At 39.6% G+C, this 18,773-nt stretch overlaps 1 protein-coding gene across 1 annotated transcript in view; it reads right to left on the bottom strand.

The window, feature by feature from the left end:
- Positions 1-4,219: 4,219 nt before the first annotated feature.
- Snx10 (sorting nexin 10) overlaps positions 4,220-18,773 on the bottom strand; it is a 78,957-nt gene continuing 64,403 nt past the window's right edge. Inside the window, exons 4-7 of the mRNA XM_042685021.1 lie at positions 15,177-15,277; positions 14,459-14,557; positions 6,081-6,293; positions 4,220-5,629 (exon numbers count right to left, since the gene is read on the bottom strand). Coding sequence (XP_042540955.1) covers positions 5,548-5,629; positions 6,081-6,293; positions 14,459-14,557; positions 15,177-15,277 — 495 coding nt within the window. The 3' untranslated portion in view covers positions 4,220-5,547. The remainder of the gene's footprint in view (positions 5,630-6,080; positions 6,294-14,458; positions 14,558-15,176; positions 15,278-18,773) is intronic.

Genomic DNA, 18,773 nt, shown 5'->3' with positions numbered 1-18,773 from the left:
GGGGGGGGGGGAGGTTAACTGGAGATAAAGAGTCTCACAACTTTCCAGCCCAGGCTGAATTTGAACCATGATCCTCAGATCTCAGCCTTCTGAGTTGTGTGGCTTACAGGCATGAGGCACTGGTGCACAGGTATCTTGTGGTTTACCTCTAACCATTTGTAGACTTCTCTGTGTCAGTGATTTTTAAGTAGTGGGAATCAGAACATGAGTGTGTGTGTGTGTGTGTGTGTGTGTGTGTGTGTGTGTGAATAAACCAAATGTCCCTAAGACCCGTGGCAGCAAAAAATACATTGAAAGGATGTTTGTGTTCATGAAAGGATACAGATAGGACTCTACATAGCCAGCCTCCTGTCTGGCAGTAAAAGGGTTTGATATATAAACCACTGTGGACCCATCATTTGAAAAGGAAAGCATATTTTACAAGCATGGTTATTACTTTTGTGTAGTTCTTTGCCTTTAAAAGGGGGGGGGGGTATAACAGCGCTCGAGGGAACCTCAAAATTACCCAGGCCAAACCTACTTGCTGGACGAGAAGAAAGAAAGAAAGAGAGAAAGAAAGAAGAAAGAAAGAGAAAGAGAGAGAGAAAGAGAGAAAAAGAGAGAGGGAGGGAGGAAGGAAGGAAGGAAGGAAGGAAGGAAGGAAGGAAGGAAGGAAGGAAGGAAGGAAGGAAGGAAGGAAGGAAGGAAGGAAGAGAGAGAGAGAAGAGAGAGAATCGGAAGGTTCTTGAAACCACCTCTATTGGAGCTCGACCTCGGGCTGTAACCTCTGTATTCCTAGCCACATAGCTCTTCACCCCACTGCCTTTCCTTGTAGCTCGGATGCATGTGGGTGACTTGTACAGGGTGGAACCCGTTCTGCTTGGGTTTCCTGAACTTCCAGCAAGCTGGGGATTCAGCAAATACAGGAGCGTGCCGATGAGGCTCTGAGCACAGAATGAACCCTATGTGGGCAGCAGGTCCTTTCATTCCCAAGCCGGAATGCCAGGCACAGCCGTGCCCGGCCAGCCTAGCCCTGGGCGGCGGCGCGCCCTCGGGCGGGAGGCTGGGGCACCGCGCTGTCCCAGCAGCGCCCCCGTCTGTCCGATGGCGGCCTTGCAACTTCTTCATTGCGGGACAAAGTAACCCAGCTGGGCTTCTCTAGGATGGAGGACTTTCCCATCCAGGTCCCGAACCCCTTCACATTCAGATGCACCCCATCCTCACCCAGAGCCATTTCTGGGGCCGGAAGCACGCCCAGCGGCCCAATCCTGCCACCGGGTGCACAATGTCCCCTCCCTTCTCCGGGCAAGAAGCAACGTGCCGCCAAGCTTTTAAGGGTTGTGAGCGAACTAAACGGGACAGGGTAAAGAATGGATGCAGTGGGCACATGCGTGGAACCGCTTGGGGGGGGGGGGACCCCAGGCACGCCGGGCAGGGGCCTCCGCCGCACCCAGGCCCCGGCTTCTCTGGCCTGGCAGCCGGGCTGCATTTTGCAGAACAAAGACTCGGCTGCGGCGCAGGCTGGGGGACGCCGGGGGCTCCGGGCAGCGGGTCCCCGCTGCGTCGGCGCGCGCTCACGGATCCCGAGGGTCCCGGGCGCGTGGAGACCCGGGGGCCCAGAGGGTCACCGGGGTTGAGAGCCGCCTTCCACCCCACAGCCATCACCAAGGCCCTTCTGCAAAACCATTGTTTCCTTTTCGTCCTCCCCGCCCCGCGGGGTTGTCATCTGGGGACTCGGGCTGGAAGCAGGTGGGGTCGGGGAGCCGCAGGTCCGCGCGGTAAATCGCTGTCTTTTTGTGGCTGCTGTTCCCACTCGCCACCCCCGCCCCCTGCCACTGTGGGTTTTTTTTTTCCCCCCCTTTCCTCCGCGCAGTTGCTATGGGTTACCAGGGCGGTTGCCATGGGTTACCGGACCGTGGCCGGCTGGCTCGCTACCTGCTTACCCAGTCGCCGCTGGCGCAGGAGCCGAGCTGCCCGGGCGGGAGGAGGCGGGGGCGCGCGCGTGTGCGGGACGCGGCGCGGGGAGTGCGCGCAGGCCGCCGAGGCTCCGCAGCCAACAGGCGGCCGCGGGTGCAGCAGCGGGAGCGGGCTGAGGCGGGGTGGGGGCAAGGCTATAAAGAAGCCCAGAGGTAAGGAACTAGCAAAAACACCGCCACAAATTAAGCCCGGGCCGCCGTGCCCCGAGCAGCGAAGACGAGCGCTGCGGGGTTGGGATGAATCCGCACTTGGCGTCGGGAGAGAAAGGGTATTTTCCTCTTTAGCATAAACCATTTACCCTGTCTTTTCGGTCAGGGTTTGAATTCAGCAGAAAATGATGGCTTCATTTTTTTCCCTCCTCTCTTTTCCCCAATACGTCTTTTGAAAAAGAAATCCTTGGAATTCTGGAGAACCATAAAACATGTCATTAACTACAAGCGCTTCTGCAATAAAAGACATTAGCGTCCAATACACGGTTCATCGCAAGGATCTAGAAAAGGTTCCTGCAAGGGTGAACAGCAATTGTGTCTGACTTAAACGGACAGTGGTGACTCAATTGTAAGATGCGTCTGGCAAAGAACGGGGCCAAAATCCTTTGTAAATATGTCAGATTTTTAAAGATATTATTTCCATCTTTCTAAACTTTTTTTTAACTCCACTCTATGAAAACGCATTCCTGTCTTAGGACCTTGCTAAGAAAATACTATGTTTTAAATGTCCAATTGCAGTAAATAATTGCAGGCAACACTTTGTATTTGAAAATGTGTTTACATGTAACAAACTAAGACAAAGTCAACATTCCAAAACAAGAACAAAAAACAGTACTGAAATAAATTGTTTCCTTAGTTGAAAGATGCTACACTGTAATTGTGTACCAACTAAGTAACTGAACTATTAAGAGGGAAACTAGAACCAGCTTTCCTTATTCTTGTCTTAGAATTTTACAGGTCTTTTTCCCCACAGCTCAAACACTGAAAACCCTCTTTGTACCACACGAGCTCAGTAATGCTAACGCGTAAGGCACCAAGAAAATATAAACTGAGTTCAAAACAATATCCAATTCACCACTGTTGGACTAAAGTAATTGTGGCTAAACTAAATGAACTTGCTTAAATCCTTCACTGACATATAAAAGATATCTTATCCTTTTACTTTCCTACGATGCATACCAATTGCTTATATTTAATTAAGACAATAAAGTGTGATCTATGCTTGAAAAGTTCTTACTTCCTACTATCTAACTTCACAATAAAACATTAGTGTTTTCTCTAGCAGGTTTTTTTAAAACAAAATTTTAACTAGCATTACATTACTTTCTGCCAACTGAGAAACCTTAAGTAACAGGTGTTGACTTTCATTTTGACACCTTTGTCTATATATAAAGTCAGTTTTAGAACAAAAGATCCAAGCACACTTGAGAGGTGAAGAATCTATCTTTTCAAAATTAAATAGGACAGTTTTCCTGAATGTAAATCATAAAACATTCAGTATTGAAATTATTTAATTTAATTCACATTATTATAAAAACTCAGTCTTATTTAGTTTAGTTGCATAAGTAGCTATTTTCTTTTCCTAAACAAATCATTTTTAAATGCTAGAAAAAAAGAACAGACAAAGAAAGCATACTACTGAGAACTGAAGTTCATCTATCTCAGCTGCAAGAAATCTGCTTTATGAAGCCAGTGCAAATATGGACAGCTGAAACAAATATTACATCAAGTTTTAGCAAAGATCTTTTTAAAAATAGCTACCAATAAGCCAAAAACACACTGAAGAGAAATATTCTTATGTAAAATAAGTGATCCAACAAAATTGATTTTTTTTCATGTTTAATGTGAAAACAAATGATCTCATGAAGTTTTACACAGTGAATATTGAGCATTATTTCATACTAATTTTGATGGCTATGTAACACTATCTAAAAATAGCATGACAGTGGCATAGTGTATGCTTTTCAAAATTGCTGTAGAACAGAAATACTATGAATTCAAACACACTGCTCAGGAGTGGGAGCTGCTGGGAAATGCCCAGATGGCCAGCCCTATGTGTCAACAGGATAATAAGGACTGCAAAAGCTTTCTTCCTGTATTAAAATAATGAGTCTCTGAGGATAAAATAAAAGGGCCTAAGACACATTAAATCAAAATATTTATAAAAGTTTAATAATGTTTTAGACTAAACCTTTTTTTTAAAAAGAAATCATCTTCCTGCTCATTTAATTACTTCTATTAGTTTTCAGTTTCCTAGCCATTTTTTTTCTTTAGTTAGTTCTTTGAAACTATCATCTTGGAGTTTTTAATAATACAGTAACTTTTCACCTCCTAGTTAAAATAAAATGAAATGGATTTTTTTTTCTTTTGCTGCAGCAGCCAGTGAGACTGGGTAATATTTAATCAAAGCAACAAGTTAGGCAAGTTATATGAAAGTATCTTCCTGTTTTGTTCACACAGTATTCTGTACCATTCAAGTGGGGAAAACAAAACTTCTGCAATTTGAAGTTCAAAGTAGTTTATCTAAAACATCTTATCTTTGACCACTGAGAAAAGGCATTTTGTTGAAATTATAGCCATCTCCAGGTAGATACCTACAATGAAGGGGCTTCAAAAAGTGCAGAATAAATTCGGAAAGTAGCAAGTTGACATCTTTTCCAAAATTTGGGGAATACTTCTTAGTTAAAATTAAACGTATTAATTTTTAAGGTCCTTGTGATTTAAAAACACAAGTAGTAAGTAAGTAGCTACTAGTGTTGATGAAAGTTGTTGAGTAATTTAAAAAAATTATACACATTTGGTCAGAAAATAAGTCATTAAGCTATAACTCTAATTACCCAATGATAATGAAAACACATGACTGGTTGTCAGAACCCATATTTAAATGGGTTTTAGACAATGAAAATCTACTTCTGAGTCTACATATTGCAAGACTAAATAAAATTACTAGCACTATTTCTGCCTTTTTTTCCTAAGATGTAAACATTATTTTTAATATAGCCTAATCTTAAGATACATTTCTCCATCTAAGTGTGAAATAGAATACTGGAAAGGTTAAATACTCTTAAGTAGTTTAGTTAAACACGCAAAAGCAAAGTGTTTTTGCCAGTGCAGGGGAGGTAGCCACAGAGTAGCAGCCACCTGTCTGAGGGGCAGGTTGCTCTACACTGTCCCTTTGCGGTAAGCCAACGTCACATACACTGCATTCTCAAGAATTGCCCCTCCGCTCTATTTGGGTTTCAAATGTTATCTTACTTCTCTTTTAAGATTCAATCAAAATCAACTAAGTTGGGTTTTTTTTTTTCAAACATACAAATCAGTCGTGTTGAAGGCAGGATCTTCTTTACCAGTAACACTGGGCAATAAGGACAGTATGGCATTCACAGATTTTTTTTCTTTTGCTTTATACAGAAGCATGGCTAACATTAGACAACATAAAAATACATACCATTACTAAACGAACCACCCACTGTCTTTAAGAATTTAAATACCTAGTATCGTGACAGTGAGCTTTAGGTAAGGATTTATTACAAGCAAGCTCTCTTCTCTATGGACTGGACACAATTTGCTATTCCTAAGGTAATGCCTTTAGAATTATTTTTCAGGATTCCTGTGGCGCTGTACTTATTTTACATCCTTGTGAACTGCTGTCATCACTGCTGTGTCCAAGCCCAGAGGATGAACTGGAAAAGAAGAGAGGGGGAAAATAATAAAAAGAGGAAATTGGTTTTCACAACACACTCAAAGCCTGAGTAACAGAGGAGAACTTTAATTATCTCCAGTCACAAAGAAAGACAGGAAATTTGGACTTTTAATTAGCCATTTGGAGTGCAGTTGGATATTTTTTTAGCTAGATAATTTAAACGCGAATAATTCAAGTCTGACTAAATGAAAGTCACATAATCAGAATGCAGATAATTGAATTTCTACTGCATTCATTAATTCAGTGCGGAGGTGTGTGTGAAGACTACTATGATGAGCTGTCACAGCTCAATAAAATCTCAGTCAATTAATTTTTTCATTATCTTAGTATTACATCAACAAAAAAGCAGAGTGTGTATATATCTGTGTGTGCACATGTGCGTTGTGTGTTCTATAAATATGTATACATTAAATCAAAACGCAAGGAAATACCTTTCTGAATCATAATCTATATCATTTTCTTTTTTCCCTTCTTCGTCTTCTTCGGGGAAGCGTCTATTCATCAAGGCAAACTTGTGAATTGCTTCTTCTACTGAGTACTTGGTCTGCCCAGAAACACACGCTTCGATGTCCTCGGAGTTCAGGTGACTCTGCAGGAAGAGGTGGAGGCTGCTGTCTGAGAGTAGAAGTGCATTCTGCAGGACTCTGGGAAAGACAGAAAGGAGAAATAACCATTGAACAGGGCTGGGAAGACACTACAGAGACCCCTTAGCATTGTACCACTGAAGTTAATTTTTCTATGGTGCTAAAGTTTGTGTTGATGATGGGCTCTGCCCATTAAAGGGAGGAAAGCATATGTTAACTTTTATTCAATTATTTGGAAATTTAGGTGAGTAAAAACATGAAGCTAATAGTTAAGAACATCTGTTAAAAGAATAACTTCAAGGACATTTCTTCCATTTAACCATCTGCTATGACCATGTGGATTAATTATGGAAATATTTTGCTTATACAGTCATAGAAATTTATTCTTTAAAAAATGTACTGCCAATGGCATGTCAATTCACCAATCTTTATTGGATAGGCAGTCATGAAACATTCAACTACTACTAAAAAGTATATGAAAAAGTCAATATGCTTCTTAGCATGTTTTACACTTTAAAATTTTACACCACTCTATATATATGTTTATGTACATAAGTGTATGTTTATAAGGGCTCATTGGAGAGATGGCTTTTTTTTTTGATACTTAAAGTTCACTAGAAATTTTTCCACAAGTCAGACATGATGTTGAACACACGTAGTTTCAGCATTCAGGAGGCTGAAGAAGATCACAAAGTTTAAAGCAAACCTGGGCTACATACTGAGACTTTATCTTAAAAAAAAAATTCTTCAGAGCTGGGAATGTGACTTAGTGGTAGAGTGCTTGCCTAGTGTGCATGAAGTCCTGGGTTCAATTCCTCAGTAACACATAAACAGAAAAAGCTGGAAGTAGCACTGTGGCTGAAGAGGTAGAGTGCTAACCTTGAGCAAAAGAAGCTCAGGGACAGTGTCCAGACCCTGAGTTCAGGCCCATAGACCAACTCCCTCCCACCCACCCCCCCCCCCACACACAAAAAAAAAAGATATTCTTTAGTGGCTCTGAATCTCTACATTGTCAAAAACAAGCAACCAAATAAAACTGAATATAACTAAAATATGATAATCTTGTGATAATTACATACTGGACCTCCTACATGAAAGATTACAGTTTAGGTAAGAATATAAGTTTCAAGTAATGCAACATAACTACATGAAGGATTAAAACTACCTTGTAGCTGGGTACTGGTGGATAATACTCAGGCTGACAGCTGAGAATCATGGTTCAAAGCCAGCTCTCAAAGAAAAGTCTGTGATATTTTTATCTCCAATTAACTACCAAGACACCAGAAGTAGAGCTGTGGCTCAACTGAGTAGTTGACTGTGAGGCTTTAGCAAAAATGCTCAAGATCAGCAACCTAGTCCTGAGTTCCATCCCCAGGACTGGCAAAAAAAAAAAAAAAAGTTCTATAGCAAAATTTATACCTACTCAATTCATACTATCAGTGAATGTGTTTCTGAAATGCTTGTCAATGCAAAGTATACTCTTACACTTAAATAAAAACTTTTAATGTACATATCACCCAAGGTAGAAGAAATAATTGTATTGTCAAAGTTCACAGAATTCACAAACTTTATACATGATGATAATGAAAATTTGCCTTGTGAAGGTTGGAATGTGTTTGTGACTTTAAAGTATCACTATCCCACAATACTGTGAAATTTATGTAATCACTTAATCTCGATAAAAAAATTATTTAAAATTTTTTTAATCTTTTTAGCAAGGATTTTGGCATAGGGTATTTTGATCTCTTAGCAGTTCAATAATTAGGAGCGAAGACATTATGAATAAAAGTAGAAAATAAAACTGGAACACTAAAACCCAAATGTTATTTTGCCTAATGTGGGTTTTTTTCTTAATTTGTTTTTGTCTTTTGGTATGGAGATGTTTGAAAAATAGGTCAGGTATTTCAAACCAAATGAGCCTCACCTTATATTTTGCGTGTTTAAACATGTAATTAGAAATATAATTCTCTTCTGGCCATTAGTATCAATTTAGTTGAACTCCAAGATCACTAAAATACCAAGTAAGTCAAATTAAAGATTTACTTTTCAAGAAGGAAAGTATCCATGTACATGTCAAAACTAAAACCTAGTCACCCCTTTTGTTTCACTACCATATAGTTTGGGATAACATTCTTTACTAAAGGGCAAGGCAAAAAGGAAAACAAAAATCTTTGTGCTTGCTTTTTAAAAGGAAAAAATCTGAAGCGTAGCAGTTAAAAACTTGCTATCTGTGTGTCTTCTGCCCAAGGTTTTTCAAAAGATAAGCATGTCACATGATTAAGTGTCATTTACCAAGTACAAGTAGCCAACTAGTAAATCCCTCTCACCACTCTATTTATTTCCCACATGGACAGAAAGTTTGCCATTCTTATTCTAAATACTTCAAATGAGGGAAGAATTATGTAGCAAGATCCCACTGACATGAACTTAGACTTATTGAAGTTTGAGCAAAGCACTTCCTGTGGCCTCCTGACAGTAGTTTCCTGCCAGCCCCTGGACAAAGTAACTGTGTGCAGGATTATACTCACTACTTTGTTTCTGTTTGGAAATGTGTTTTATTTTCTTTATAAAATAATGGTTAATCTTTAAAATTGATTTTAGATGGTTTGAGGCATTACACCACAAAAGTAATGAGCACTAATGCCAATGATATTGGACACAAATTCATTTTAGTTTTATTTCATGTCGAGAACAATTCTACTGAGCCTTGAACTGCTAACACACTGTGATTAACTTGCTAGAAACCTAAAACATGTGTATAGAAAACAAAAGTGATCAGAGTCCAGGTTGCTTGGGACCTCAAGGCTACTGTCCTTTTTCTTGAGCTATAATTCAATTTCCAATTTTACTGTACATTAGAATCATTATTTCCAGGCGTTTTTCTGCTTAATACTGCCACCTGGAGGACACATAGGAAAAAAGAGGGAGCTGACTGACTTAGCTTACCATGGAGGAGTTAGTAGAAATAAACAACTCCTGGGCTGGGAAGGTGGCCCAGTGGTAGAGCGCTCGCCTTGCATGCGATGAAGCCCTGGGTTCAATTCCTCAGCATCACATAAGCAGGAAAAAAAAAAAAGCCGGAAGTGGCACTGTGGCTCAAGTGGTAGAGCACTAGCCTTGAAGTGAAGAGCTGAGGGACAGTGCCCAGGCCCAGAGTTCAGGCCCACGATCGGACCAAAAAAAAAAAAAAAAACACTCCTATAGGTCCAGAGTTCAAAACCAGGGTGTCTGCTGGGAAGAAGATCTCCTCTGTCTGGATGACTAAGCAAGTTTGTCTGTTTGTTTTAATTTAGAGATAAGAGTCTCACAGACATTTCCTGCCCAGGCCAGCTTAGAATCTCAATCCTCAGATCTCAGCCTCCTTGTAGCTAGGATCACAGGTATGAGCCACCAGAGCCCGGCTAGATATATTTTTTTGTTTGTTTTGTTTTTTTATTTTGGGTCCAGTCGTGGGGCCTGAACTCTGAGCCTGGGCGCTGCCCCTCAGCTCTTCAGCTCTTCAGCTCAAGGCTAGCGCTCTACCACTTGAGCCACAGCACCACTTCCGGCTTTTTTTGCTTATGTGGTGCTGAGGAATTGAACCCAGGGCCTCAAACATGCAAGGCGAGCGCTTTACCACTAAGCCACCTTCCCAGCCCCTAGATATATTTTTAACAAGTAAAAATATCTTAAAATGTATTCATGCTTTTTATTTTGCAGTTAGATGTTTTACTGTAAATTTAACACAGGGAGCATTTTCCCATCTTGTTCAAAGAGCATGACTAGTTCATTTAGCTAGTTATACTTGGTTTACTGTCTCCAGGAAAGCATGGTGACTACACCGTTAAAAGAGGAAACCTGATTTTTCCCTCAGTCATATTTGTACCACATTTTCCATAAACAAATCTAATAGCAGAAAATCAACTTCAAACAATATAAAGAGTACCTTGTAAAACAGTCAATAAAATCTCATTGTTAGAAGCCTCTCAAATAAATGTATATGATTTTCAAGCTTTTATAAGAGAAACCAAAAACTGCCTCCAGAATTTTAAAGAAATATCTAAAGAGATATTTATGACTCCAGTCAGAAATTACTCCTTTCTTGTAACAATTTCAAACTAAACAAACCAGGACCTGCTTTCTCCTTGAATTGGACCCCGTTGAAAATCTGGGTTTCCTCAACATGATTTTATTAGGTATATTATATAGTGACTCAATCCAGAACGATATACAGCTACACAAAAATCATTTAATCCTAAGGATGTCTTAAGTCTACTGAAACCAATATAATGATATCTACACACATCTGTGTTGTATGTGGAAGGTTAGTAGCTTGATGTAGGAGAAAATTAACCTTGTTAAAAATTTTAACAGGCTGTTTACCTCTTACCATTAAAAAAAAAAACCTAAAGAAATAACCTACAAATTTTTATCAAAGAATATTCATGGTCTGTGCTATGGTGCCCTCTATTGAACACAAAGATTTATAAAAATTGTGTGTGTGTGTGTGTGTGTGTGTTTAAAACTAGCAGTAGTATTTTCACTGGTAGTCTTTGACAGGGAAGAGTGAGGGAAGGAGGAAAGGCAGGAAAAAGGAGAGAAGGAGAGAAGGAGGAAGGAATGAGAGAGGCAAGGACTAACTCTATGGATATAAACCAAATATAAAAGTTCAATTTTTAGGGTGAATACAGTTGTAGCAATGGGCTTTATTCAGTAAAGAAAGAAAGCCAGTTCCTATTAATCATATAAAATAAACCTAAAAAATTAGTAGGAATTCTAATATACTGTTGACACTTCGGAACAGAGTTTGTAGTTTTAGTTTATAACTTTCCTTTTCCATAACTAGTACAATTGCTTTCAATTGCAATTAGGAGAAAGAATATAAAAGAAAGATTACTTTCTATAAAGGAAAGATTATTTCTCCTCAAAATTGAGGAGAAATAAATATATCTGAAAAAAAGCTCACAACCATACTGACCAAATTTCACCAGCAATTAAGAGTTCCGCTAATCATACGCTTGCCAAGACTTACAACAAATGTAATATAGTAAGTATAAAACCTCTTTTCTTATAATTTACCTATAAAATTACCCAATTCCTACGTGCCTTGAAGTATTGAGATAAGACATGTAAAATACCAAACCTGGCTAATAAACGATATATTCTTGTTTGACACCTAATCAAAGAAACTTTCTCATTCCTCTATAAAGATCACCCTGAGGGGCTGGGAATGCGGCTTAGTGGTAGAGTGCTTGCCTAGCATGCCTGAAGCCCTAGGTTTGATTCCTCAGTACCACATAAACAGAAAAAGCTGAAAGTAGCACTGTGGCTCAAGTGGTAGAATGCTAGCCTTGAGCAAAATAAACTCAGGGACAGGCCCTGAGGTCAAGCCCAGGACTGGCAAAAAAGAAAAGGAAAAAAGAAAGAAAGAAAGAAAAAGATCAACCTGAGTCTGTACTTGGCTTATATTAAATAATGTATTATTTCGCCAATGACCTTAAAGTGAAAAAAAGAGATGTTTTGGTTTTTACAGAGTTTGAACATTTGTAGTTCTCAAATTCACAACTTCCCAACTTACATTAAAAATAGATTTAAAAAATATGCTGGTATCTATAACGCAAGCACATTGCAGTATTAATGCAATACAAGCTACTGATTCATGGCCCTCCTGAGCTGGTAACCAATTACCTCAAAGGACTCAAGGTGAGGTCAGGCACAGTGCTGAATTGCATTATGATGTCCAGTTTCCCTACATGGCTTGGGCAGGGTGCAGGGAAGGGGCTTCCAGGGGTCAAACCATGCACGATGCTACTTATACACAAACTGACAAAGATCCAGAGAGCTGTTCATGGACATCAGAGACACCAAAAGGAGGGGCTCAGAAGTTATCAGGCCTGTAACTAACTGGGTGGCATTAGAATCCTTCTTTCCTTCAGGTTCAAGCCACAGAGAAGTATCAGCTTTTTTTTTTTTTTAACATGAAACAAATTAGTTTTGAGATAAGTAACAACATGACAAGAGAGTTGCTCGTCTGCTCCATGACTGGACTCCTACATGACAATCCAGATCTGATTTTAAGGACTTTTCCCACAGCTCTGATAAGGACACAGTCTTCCACACTGGAATGAAAGCTTCGAGAAAATATAGACTTGCCTGGCACAAAGCCTGACCCAGAGTAGTCACTTAATAAATATCTACTGATTGAAGAATGATCACATGGCTTTCAGAGTCCTTTTTGAGCAACCATCTGATCAATATAACCCCAATGATGTTGGCTATGTGTAAGGGATATTAGCCTACTTCTCAAAAAGCCAAAGTAGATCTGAGACCCAAAAGAATCAGATGACTGTTCCAAGGTTGTGTGCCTAGGAAAAAAATGAAGAGCCAAGACTAATGGAAGATCCAGACCCCAGCAACTTGAGCTCCTAAACCACTACAACATCTGCGTCAAACAGCCAGCAACAGCCAAAAAAGAAAGCACAAAAATAACTTGCACAAGCATCATCTCTGGTGGCCACAGGACCCTTACTGGGGTTTAATACTGGTAGATCAACTATGCATAAAGAGATTCTGTTCAAAATAATGAAGTGATGTCTTAACAAAAGCACATGGCCTATACTTAACTAGTGATATTAACACACTAATACACTTACTGCCTTTTAATGTCACATGAAGTGCTTTCTCCATAGCAGCTCCCCAGTGCTGGCTGGGAACAGGATTCAGCTGCCCCTGCCCTCTCCCCCATAATGGTGACCAGGCTGCAGCTTTCTTTGGAGCAGCATCTGGAGTAGAGGCTACTGTATAAACTTGAGTTACATCTTAAGGGACCAGGCCATCAGCCACCTGGGTACCATAGAGACAACAATTCAAGTCAGAGCTGTCCCTGAAGGGAAAGAGCAGAAAAAATTCAACCCGCTCTTTGTTCTTTCATGCTTGTGATACCCCAAATCAAAATACCACTGTAACATTTTTGAAGGACTTGCCTCCATTATTCAGTCTTTCTGGTCTCTTTATTTATTCCTCTGGCTTCTTTTCCTCTCCCTGTCCTCCAATTTATAAGCCTGAGTCTTTCTGCCTATCTCTGTGACCCTTTCAAAGGAAAGGCACTATGCAAATCTAATAGAAATAAGCATTAATATTCATGTGCACACTTAATACCCAAGTCCTTTATGAGCCATATGGGGAGAAGCAGTATATTATTTCAGGCTAGTTCTGAGCCGCTATCTAGTGAACTCAAAAGGAGATGACTGAAGATCTTGAAACTACTGGGAAAAACATGGACATTGAGGAGACAGGACCCTGCCTCTAGGACTCAGCCTATTTACTTCTCTATACGATGGAAAAGTAGAAAAATAGGCTCAAAGCTGTTCAAGTCTAAGTGTATTAAAATAATAATGGCCAACATTCAGACATTAAGTAACAGACACATTCTATGCTATACGCTGCTGTGCCTTTCATTCATTAATACATTTAATCCTCTCAGAGTCAAAGGCACTCTTCTTACTCCTATTTTACAAGTGAGAAAACATAGGAATAGGCAAGGAAGACTTGCCTGCAACTCCAGCTAATTAATGGTAGAGCCAGGATTGGAATCCTCAACAGCCTGCCCTCAGAGTCTGTGTGCAAACCTGTGTTCACCAAGCCTCCTGGGGGGATGGGCATTCTGGCATTCCAAAGACAAGACAAAGGGAAATCCTCATGGTCTGAATTCAAATAGCTCTACTGGAAGTACCCACCGTCACAAAATAATTCTGGAAAAGACCCTCAAAGATTATTCAAATGCCACCAAACACTCCTATATAAATGTCCATCCCTCACCCCCTGCCCCACTATGCAAGCCGAGGCAAGAATTAAGCCACACACATAGAAGAGCTCAGAAGTGTTGTATTAGCAGCCAGTTTTAAAGATGGTACTATAAATGGAGACAGTTTTGGAGACATGCCTTTTATAATAAATACATTTGTTTCCTGGGAAATTTTACTTTTGTTAGCTGAACCCCCCCAAGGAATGCCTTTGTGCTTTACATCTTAAGAGACTATGTATTTCTTCTCCAATTCAATTTATTGTTGCCTTCTAAACAGCCTCCATCCCAGATGTGTACTATATAATGTGAGCCACAAGATGGTGCTGTAATACAGGAAATGAATTTGTGAGCCTCACTGTAGAGAGGACGATTAGCATTTCAGACAGTAATACCCTTCCCCACTGGACCACTCTGTCTGAACACAGAGTTTCTGTACACTCACTTTCTGAGGAAATCTTCCAAACCCTGACGACGCTGATCAACATGCTGGCGATTGTTCATATTGAAAAATAGGTTTTTTGATGGCAATTCTGGCACTTGCCTTATAAAAAGAAAAAAAGAACATAGTTTTTAATGACCACATCAAGTTGCCTTAGTTTGAGAAATCCCCACAGTGAAGACAAATTTTGCATGACAGTAATTATTACACACCTACTCCACATAACTTATTATTGTATGTCATATAATAAGGGTACATGCAAATCAATTAAAGAAAACCCCAACTTTAAACATACTGGGAGTCTTTCATGATCAATATCCATAAAAGTAGGTGCAATCAAGTGACAAATTTTAACTTCAGATGCAGTATCTATAAAATTTAAACTGGTAAATTGCAATCAAGAACACTTAGGGGCTGGGAACGTGGCTCAGTGGTAGAGCGCTTGCCTTGCATGCATGAGGCCCTGGGTTCGATTCCTCAGCACCACATAAGCAAAAAGAAAAAAGCCAGAAGTGGCGCTGTGGCTCAAGTGGTAGAGCGCTAGCTTTGAGCTGAAGAGCTGAGGGACAGCACCCAGACCCAGAGTTCAGGCCCCAGACTCAAAAAAAAAAAGAAGAAGAAGACCTATAAAATGCTTTTTATCTTGTATTTCTTAATGCATACCAATTTTTAGTTATTGACTATCAAGATAAAGGCTCAATAATCTCTTTAAATTACTTACACCAGCAACGCATTACTTTGGAGTCTTTGCCTCAGCCATACAAATTCTCTGTATCTTCTTCGCACACAGGATGTTTTCATTGTAAAACACATACTATTTGTCTGTACGGAAGAATAGAAAAATATGGCCTCACCTGAGGGAAAACAAGTTTCCTTATACTTATAAACTGAAATATGACCTAAATATTTATTCTTAGTACAATGTAAGCCAACCAAACTAAGTTGACATTTATACTAGCACTCTAAATTATTTCATGTAACTATCCAAAATCTCAACCCTGAAGGCAGCTGAGATGACATGAATGAGTAGTAACACCCTGGAGAAGGCATGGCCCAAGCACATCTTGAGTCCTGGAGGACCTCCTGCCCTCCTAATAGCAAGTACTACTTTCAAGGATGAGTCATAAATAATCAATCCTGCTGGGTGCAATGGTACACACACATGTACCAACATTTGAGAGGCAGAGGCAGGAAAATGGTATTGTCTCAAAAAAATAAATAAATAAAATAATAAAGAAATGTTTAACACCATCCATGTAGCTGGAGCCATCTTTGAGGACTAAAAACAGCTTCCTTGTATCCTTTCACAAGACATCCCAGAGGCCTCCATGTTGACATGCCATTCCTAGAGATCATGCCAGGCACTAAGAATCCTGGAATCATGACTCAACTAGAGAATGGCATTTCCCTGCTCTCCAGACGTGGAAGGGAGCCTTGTGTGGCACACAGATGAACAGACAGATTCCAGTACCACTCTGTTCCAGGGCACGGCACTTGAACTTTAGTTTCTTTTTTTCTTTCCTTTTTGTGCCAGTACTGAGGGTTGAACTCAGGGCCTGAGAGCTGTACTTGAGCTTCTGTGCTCAAGACAAGTGCTCTACCACTTGAGCCACAGCTCCACTCCCAGAGTTTTGTTGGTTAAATGGAGATAAGAATCTCATGAACTCTCCTGCCTGGGCTGGCTTTGAACCTCAATCCTCAGATCTCAGGCTTCTGAGACGCTAGGATTATAAGTGTGACCCACCAACACCTGCAAACCTCAGTTTCTTGAGTGGCAAGACAAGGTAGTTATAAGAATCCACAGCAAGCACTTGGCAAATAATACCCATTAATATTCTTACTAGTTGCTAGCTGTCTGTTTCCTTGTAGCTACTCTGAAATAAATACACTTGGAAAAAACAAACAAACAAAAACACTAGCAGAGTTCCCAGCATAAGCTAAGCTATCATGCTCTCATTTTGGTAAACAGATAGGTAAATATTTTTCTTTGGAAAATCAAGAGACTGACAAATATGTTGAAATTTTACTATACAACTGTGGGTGGCATTGGAGGGAAAAACTGAGAGAGGGAAGGTATAACAGTATCCAGAAAGAAATGTACTCTTTACCTGATTCATGTAACTGTAACCCCTCTCTATAATAATAACACTTTATTTTATAATAACATTTAACTTTTTAAAATAAAGATATCTCTATTATCTACATTTTTATGAAATTGTATTTCATAATCTTTGCCAAAGGAGAAATGAAATATTTGCCACTAACATTTCTATCTAAAAATAATACTAAGAGGGCAAGAAGAGGAAGGGCACATGAATGGAGGAAAGAAGGGTCATTATATTTGATGTACATTATGTAAAAGTTGAACTACACAACTTGGGGGTATGGATGGAATTAGGAGAGATGGGTGAGAATGTCAGAAGGAGCTACCTTGATCAAAATGCATTTACTCACAATCTGACTTGTGGAATTAAAACTCCTTCATGCAACTATTTAAAGCAAAAATTAAAAATAATATAAAAAATAAAATTCTATTCTTCCCGTTAACAAGCTTAGCAGTTGTTACTGTCCCTAGGGAATTTAAGTGCGTATAAGCACTTAAACTGTTTAAACATGTTTAAACTGTTCTTATGAAATAGATGGTACCGTTCACGATATTCTTCAACTTTATAAGATTCAGAAAAATCTCAGGTTGTACAGAGGTTAAAAGACTCACCTCCAGAACAGCCACTGGTCTGAATACAGACAACAAAACATGCTAAAGGAAGCCTAGCATGAGCATTCTGTGGATGGATTTAAGACCTCATCAAGCTCAGCCTAATGTGCTCCTGGGGGACTAAGCTAGCAGGCTGTGTTACATAGAATTAGTGCCCTAACGAGCAGGCATTCTCTCATTTCCCTTCCCCAGAGAGTACTGGAGACACTTCAGGGACTCCTGATATTGTGGGTACAGGCTAGGTCCATTTAAATTCCTTAATTTCTTACTCATCGTCATTGCGGATGTCAGAAACGAAAGATCTATCTGGTTATGCCAGAGTAAGGGCCATCCATGTGCCTTTCATTCACAGGGCAGACTCTAGAGAATGGATGTAACTACCCAGCTCTATCATCTACTGGTTTAAAATTCCAAGTAAATGTTGAGATTTCTGGGCCACCTGACATTAGATCCCTTGAGTTTAATTTAAGTGAGATAATCCCCAGTTTCTCTGCCTGCAAGGCTCCAAGGATATGGTTCATAGAGGCCATGGAGAATTCTACCCCTAACATTCACTTTTAATTGGACAACAGGTGGAAGACTCAGCAAGATCAGATATGCCGAGTTCACTGATTAATTTCCCCTAAATCAGCTTGCTTTGCTAGCCACCAAGCCAAGAAGATTCTTTGTCCACTTATCAGATGCTCAGAAAACCACCAGAACAACACCAAGTAATATCTGTGAAGCTCCATCATTTGTAGCACCAGATAAGAGATTCCTGAACTCACATCACACAGAGAATCATTTGTACAATCATCTATTTCCTTGTTTTCTAAGAGTAATTAAATTTCATGCCTCCTATAAGGTATGTGAGAAAGACAAAATTCATAAGATATTTCATTTTATTTCAAATGCTTGTTCTTATATGTTCCTAATTTTCCTACACAGAATGCATCCTTGTTGTGAACTGCTTGTAGGAAAAGAAAACAAAGCAAAATAAAAATATGGAGCATATCCTGACAAGAACCTACAACACTATTGTTCCCCTCTCCCACTCCTCCTGCCCCCTGCAAAAAAAAAAAAAAGTAGTTCTGAGTTTTTATTTGGCTTTATGTTCCAAGTTAGGGAGTTATAAAAGAAAGAAAAAAAGAAAAGAAAAAAGAATGATAGTCTTATGGTCTTAATGGGTGGTGTTTGGGTGTCTACTGATACCAATTTAGCTATGTGCAATGGTGAAATAAAATGATGGGTAATTTTTACTTTCTTGTACTATGCTATCTGGACCAGGAGAAGACTGGAGATTGGAAAGGAGAGTAGCTTCAAAATCAAGGACCAAGCTAGAGATATTTACTACCTGCCCTTTCCAGAAAAGTTGGCTGGTCTTAGTTCAAGATGATCACTGCAAGCAACAGACCACACAAACTTTATCAACATTATGATACAATATAATTTCCAAATAAGGCATATAATTTCCAGCTGCTTACTCATCAAGTTAATTAACTGTATGAAATCTAGACTAGTGCAACCTAACTGTACATATTCATTTCCTACTTTCAGACTTTCTATATAAAATATTACACATCCCTTTTCACAAGACTATATCCTCTCAAAACTTAAGATTTG

This window comes from Dipodomys spectabilis, unplaced genomic scaffold (assembly GCF_019054845.1).
Source record: "Dipodomys spectabilis isolate Male_0828 unplaced genomic scaffold, ASM1905484v1 ptg000092l, whole genome shotgun sequence".
NCBI lineage: Eukaryota > Metazoa > Chordata > Mammalia > Rodentia > Heteromyidae > Dipodomys > Dipodomys spectabilis.
Note: the sequence above shows the minus strand (reverse complement) of the source record. Positions and strands in the feature narration are given on the sequence as shown.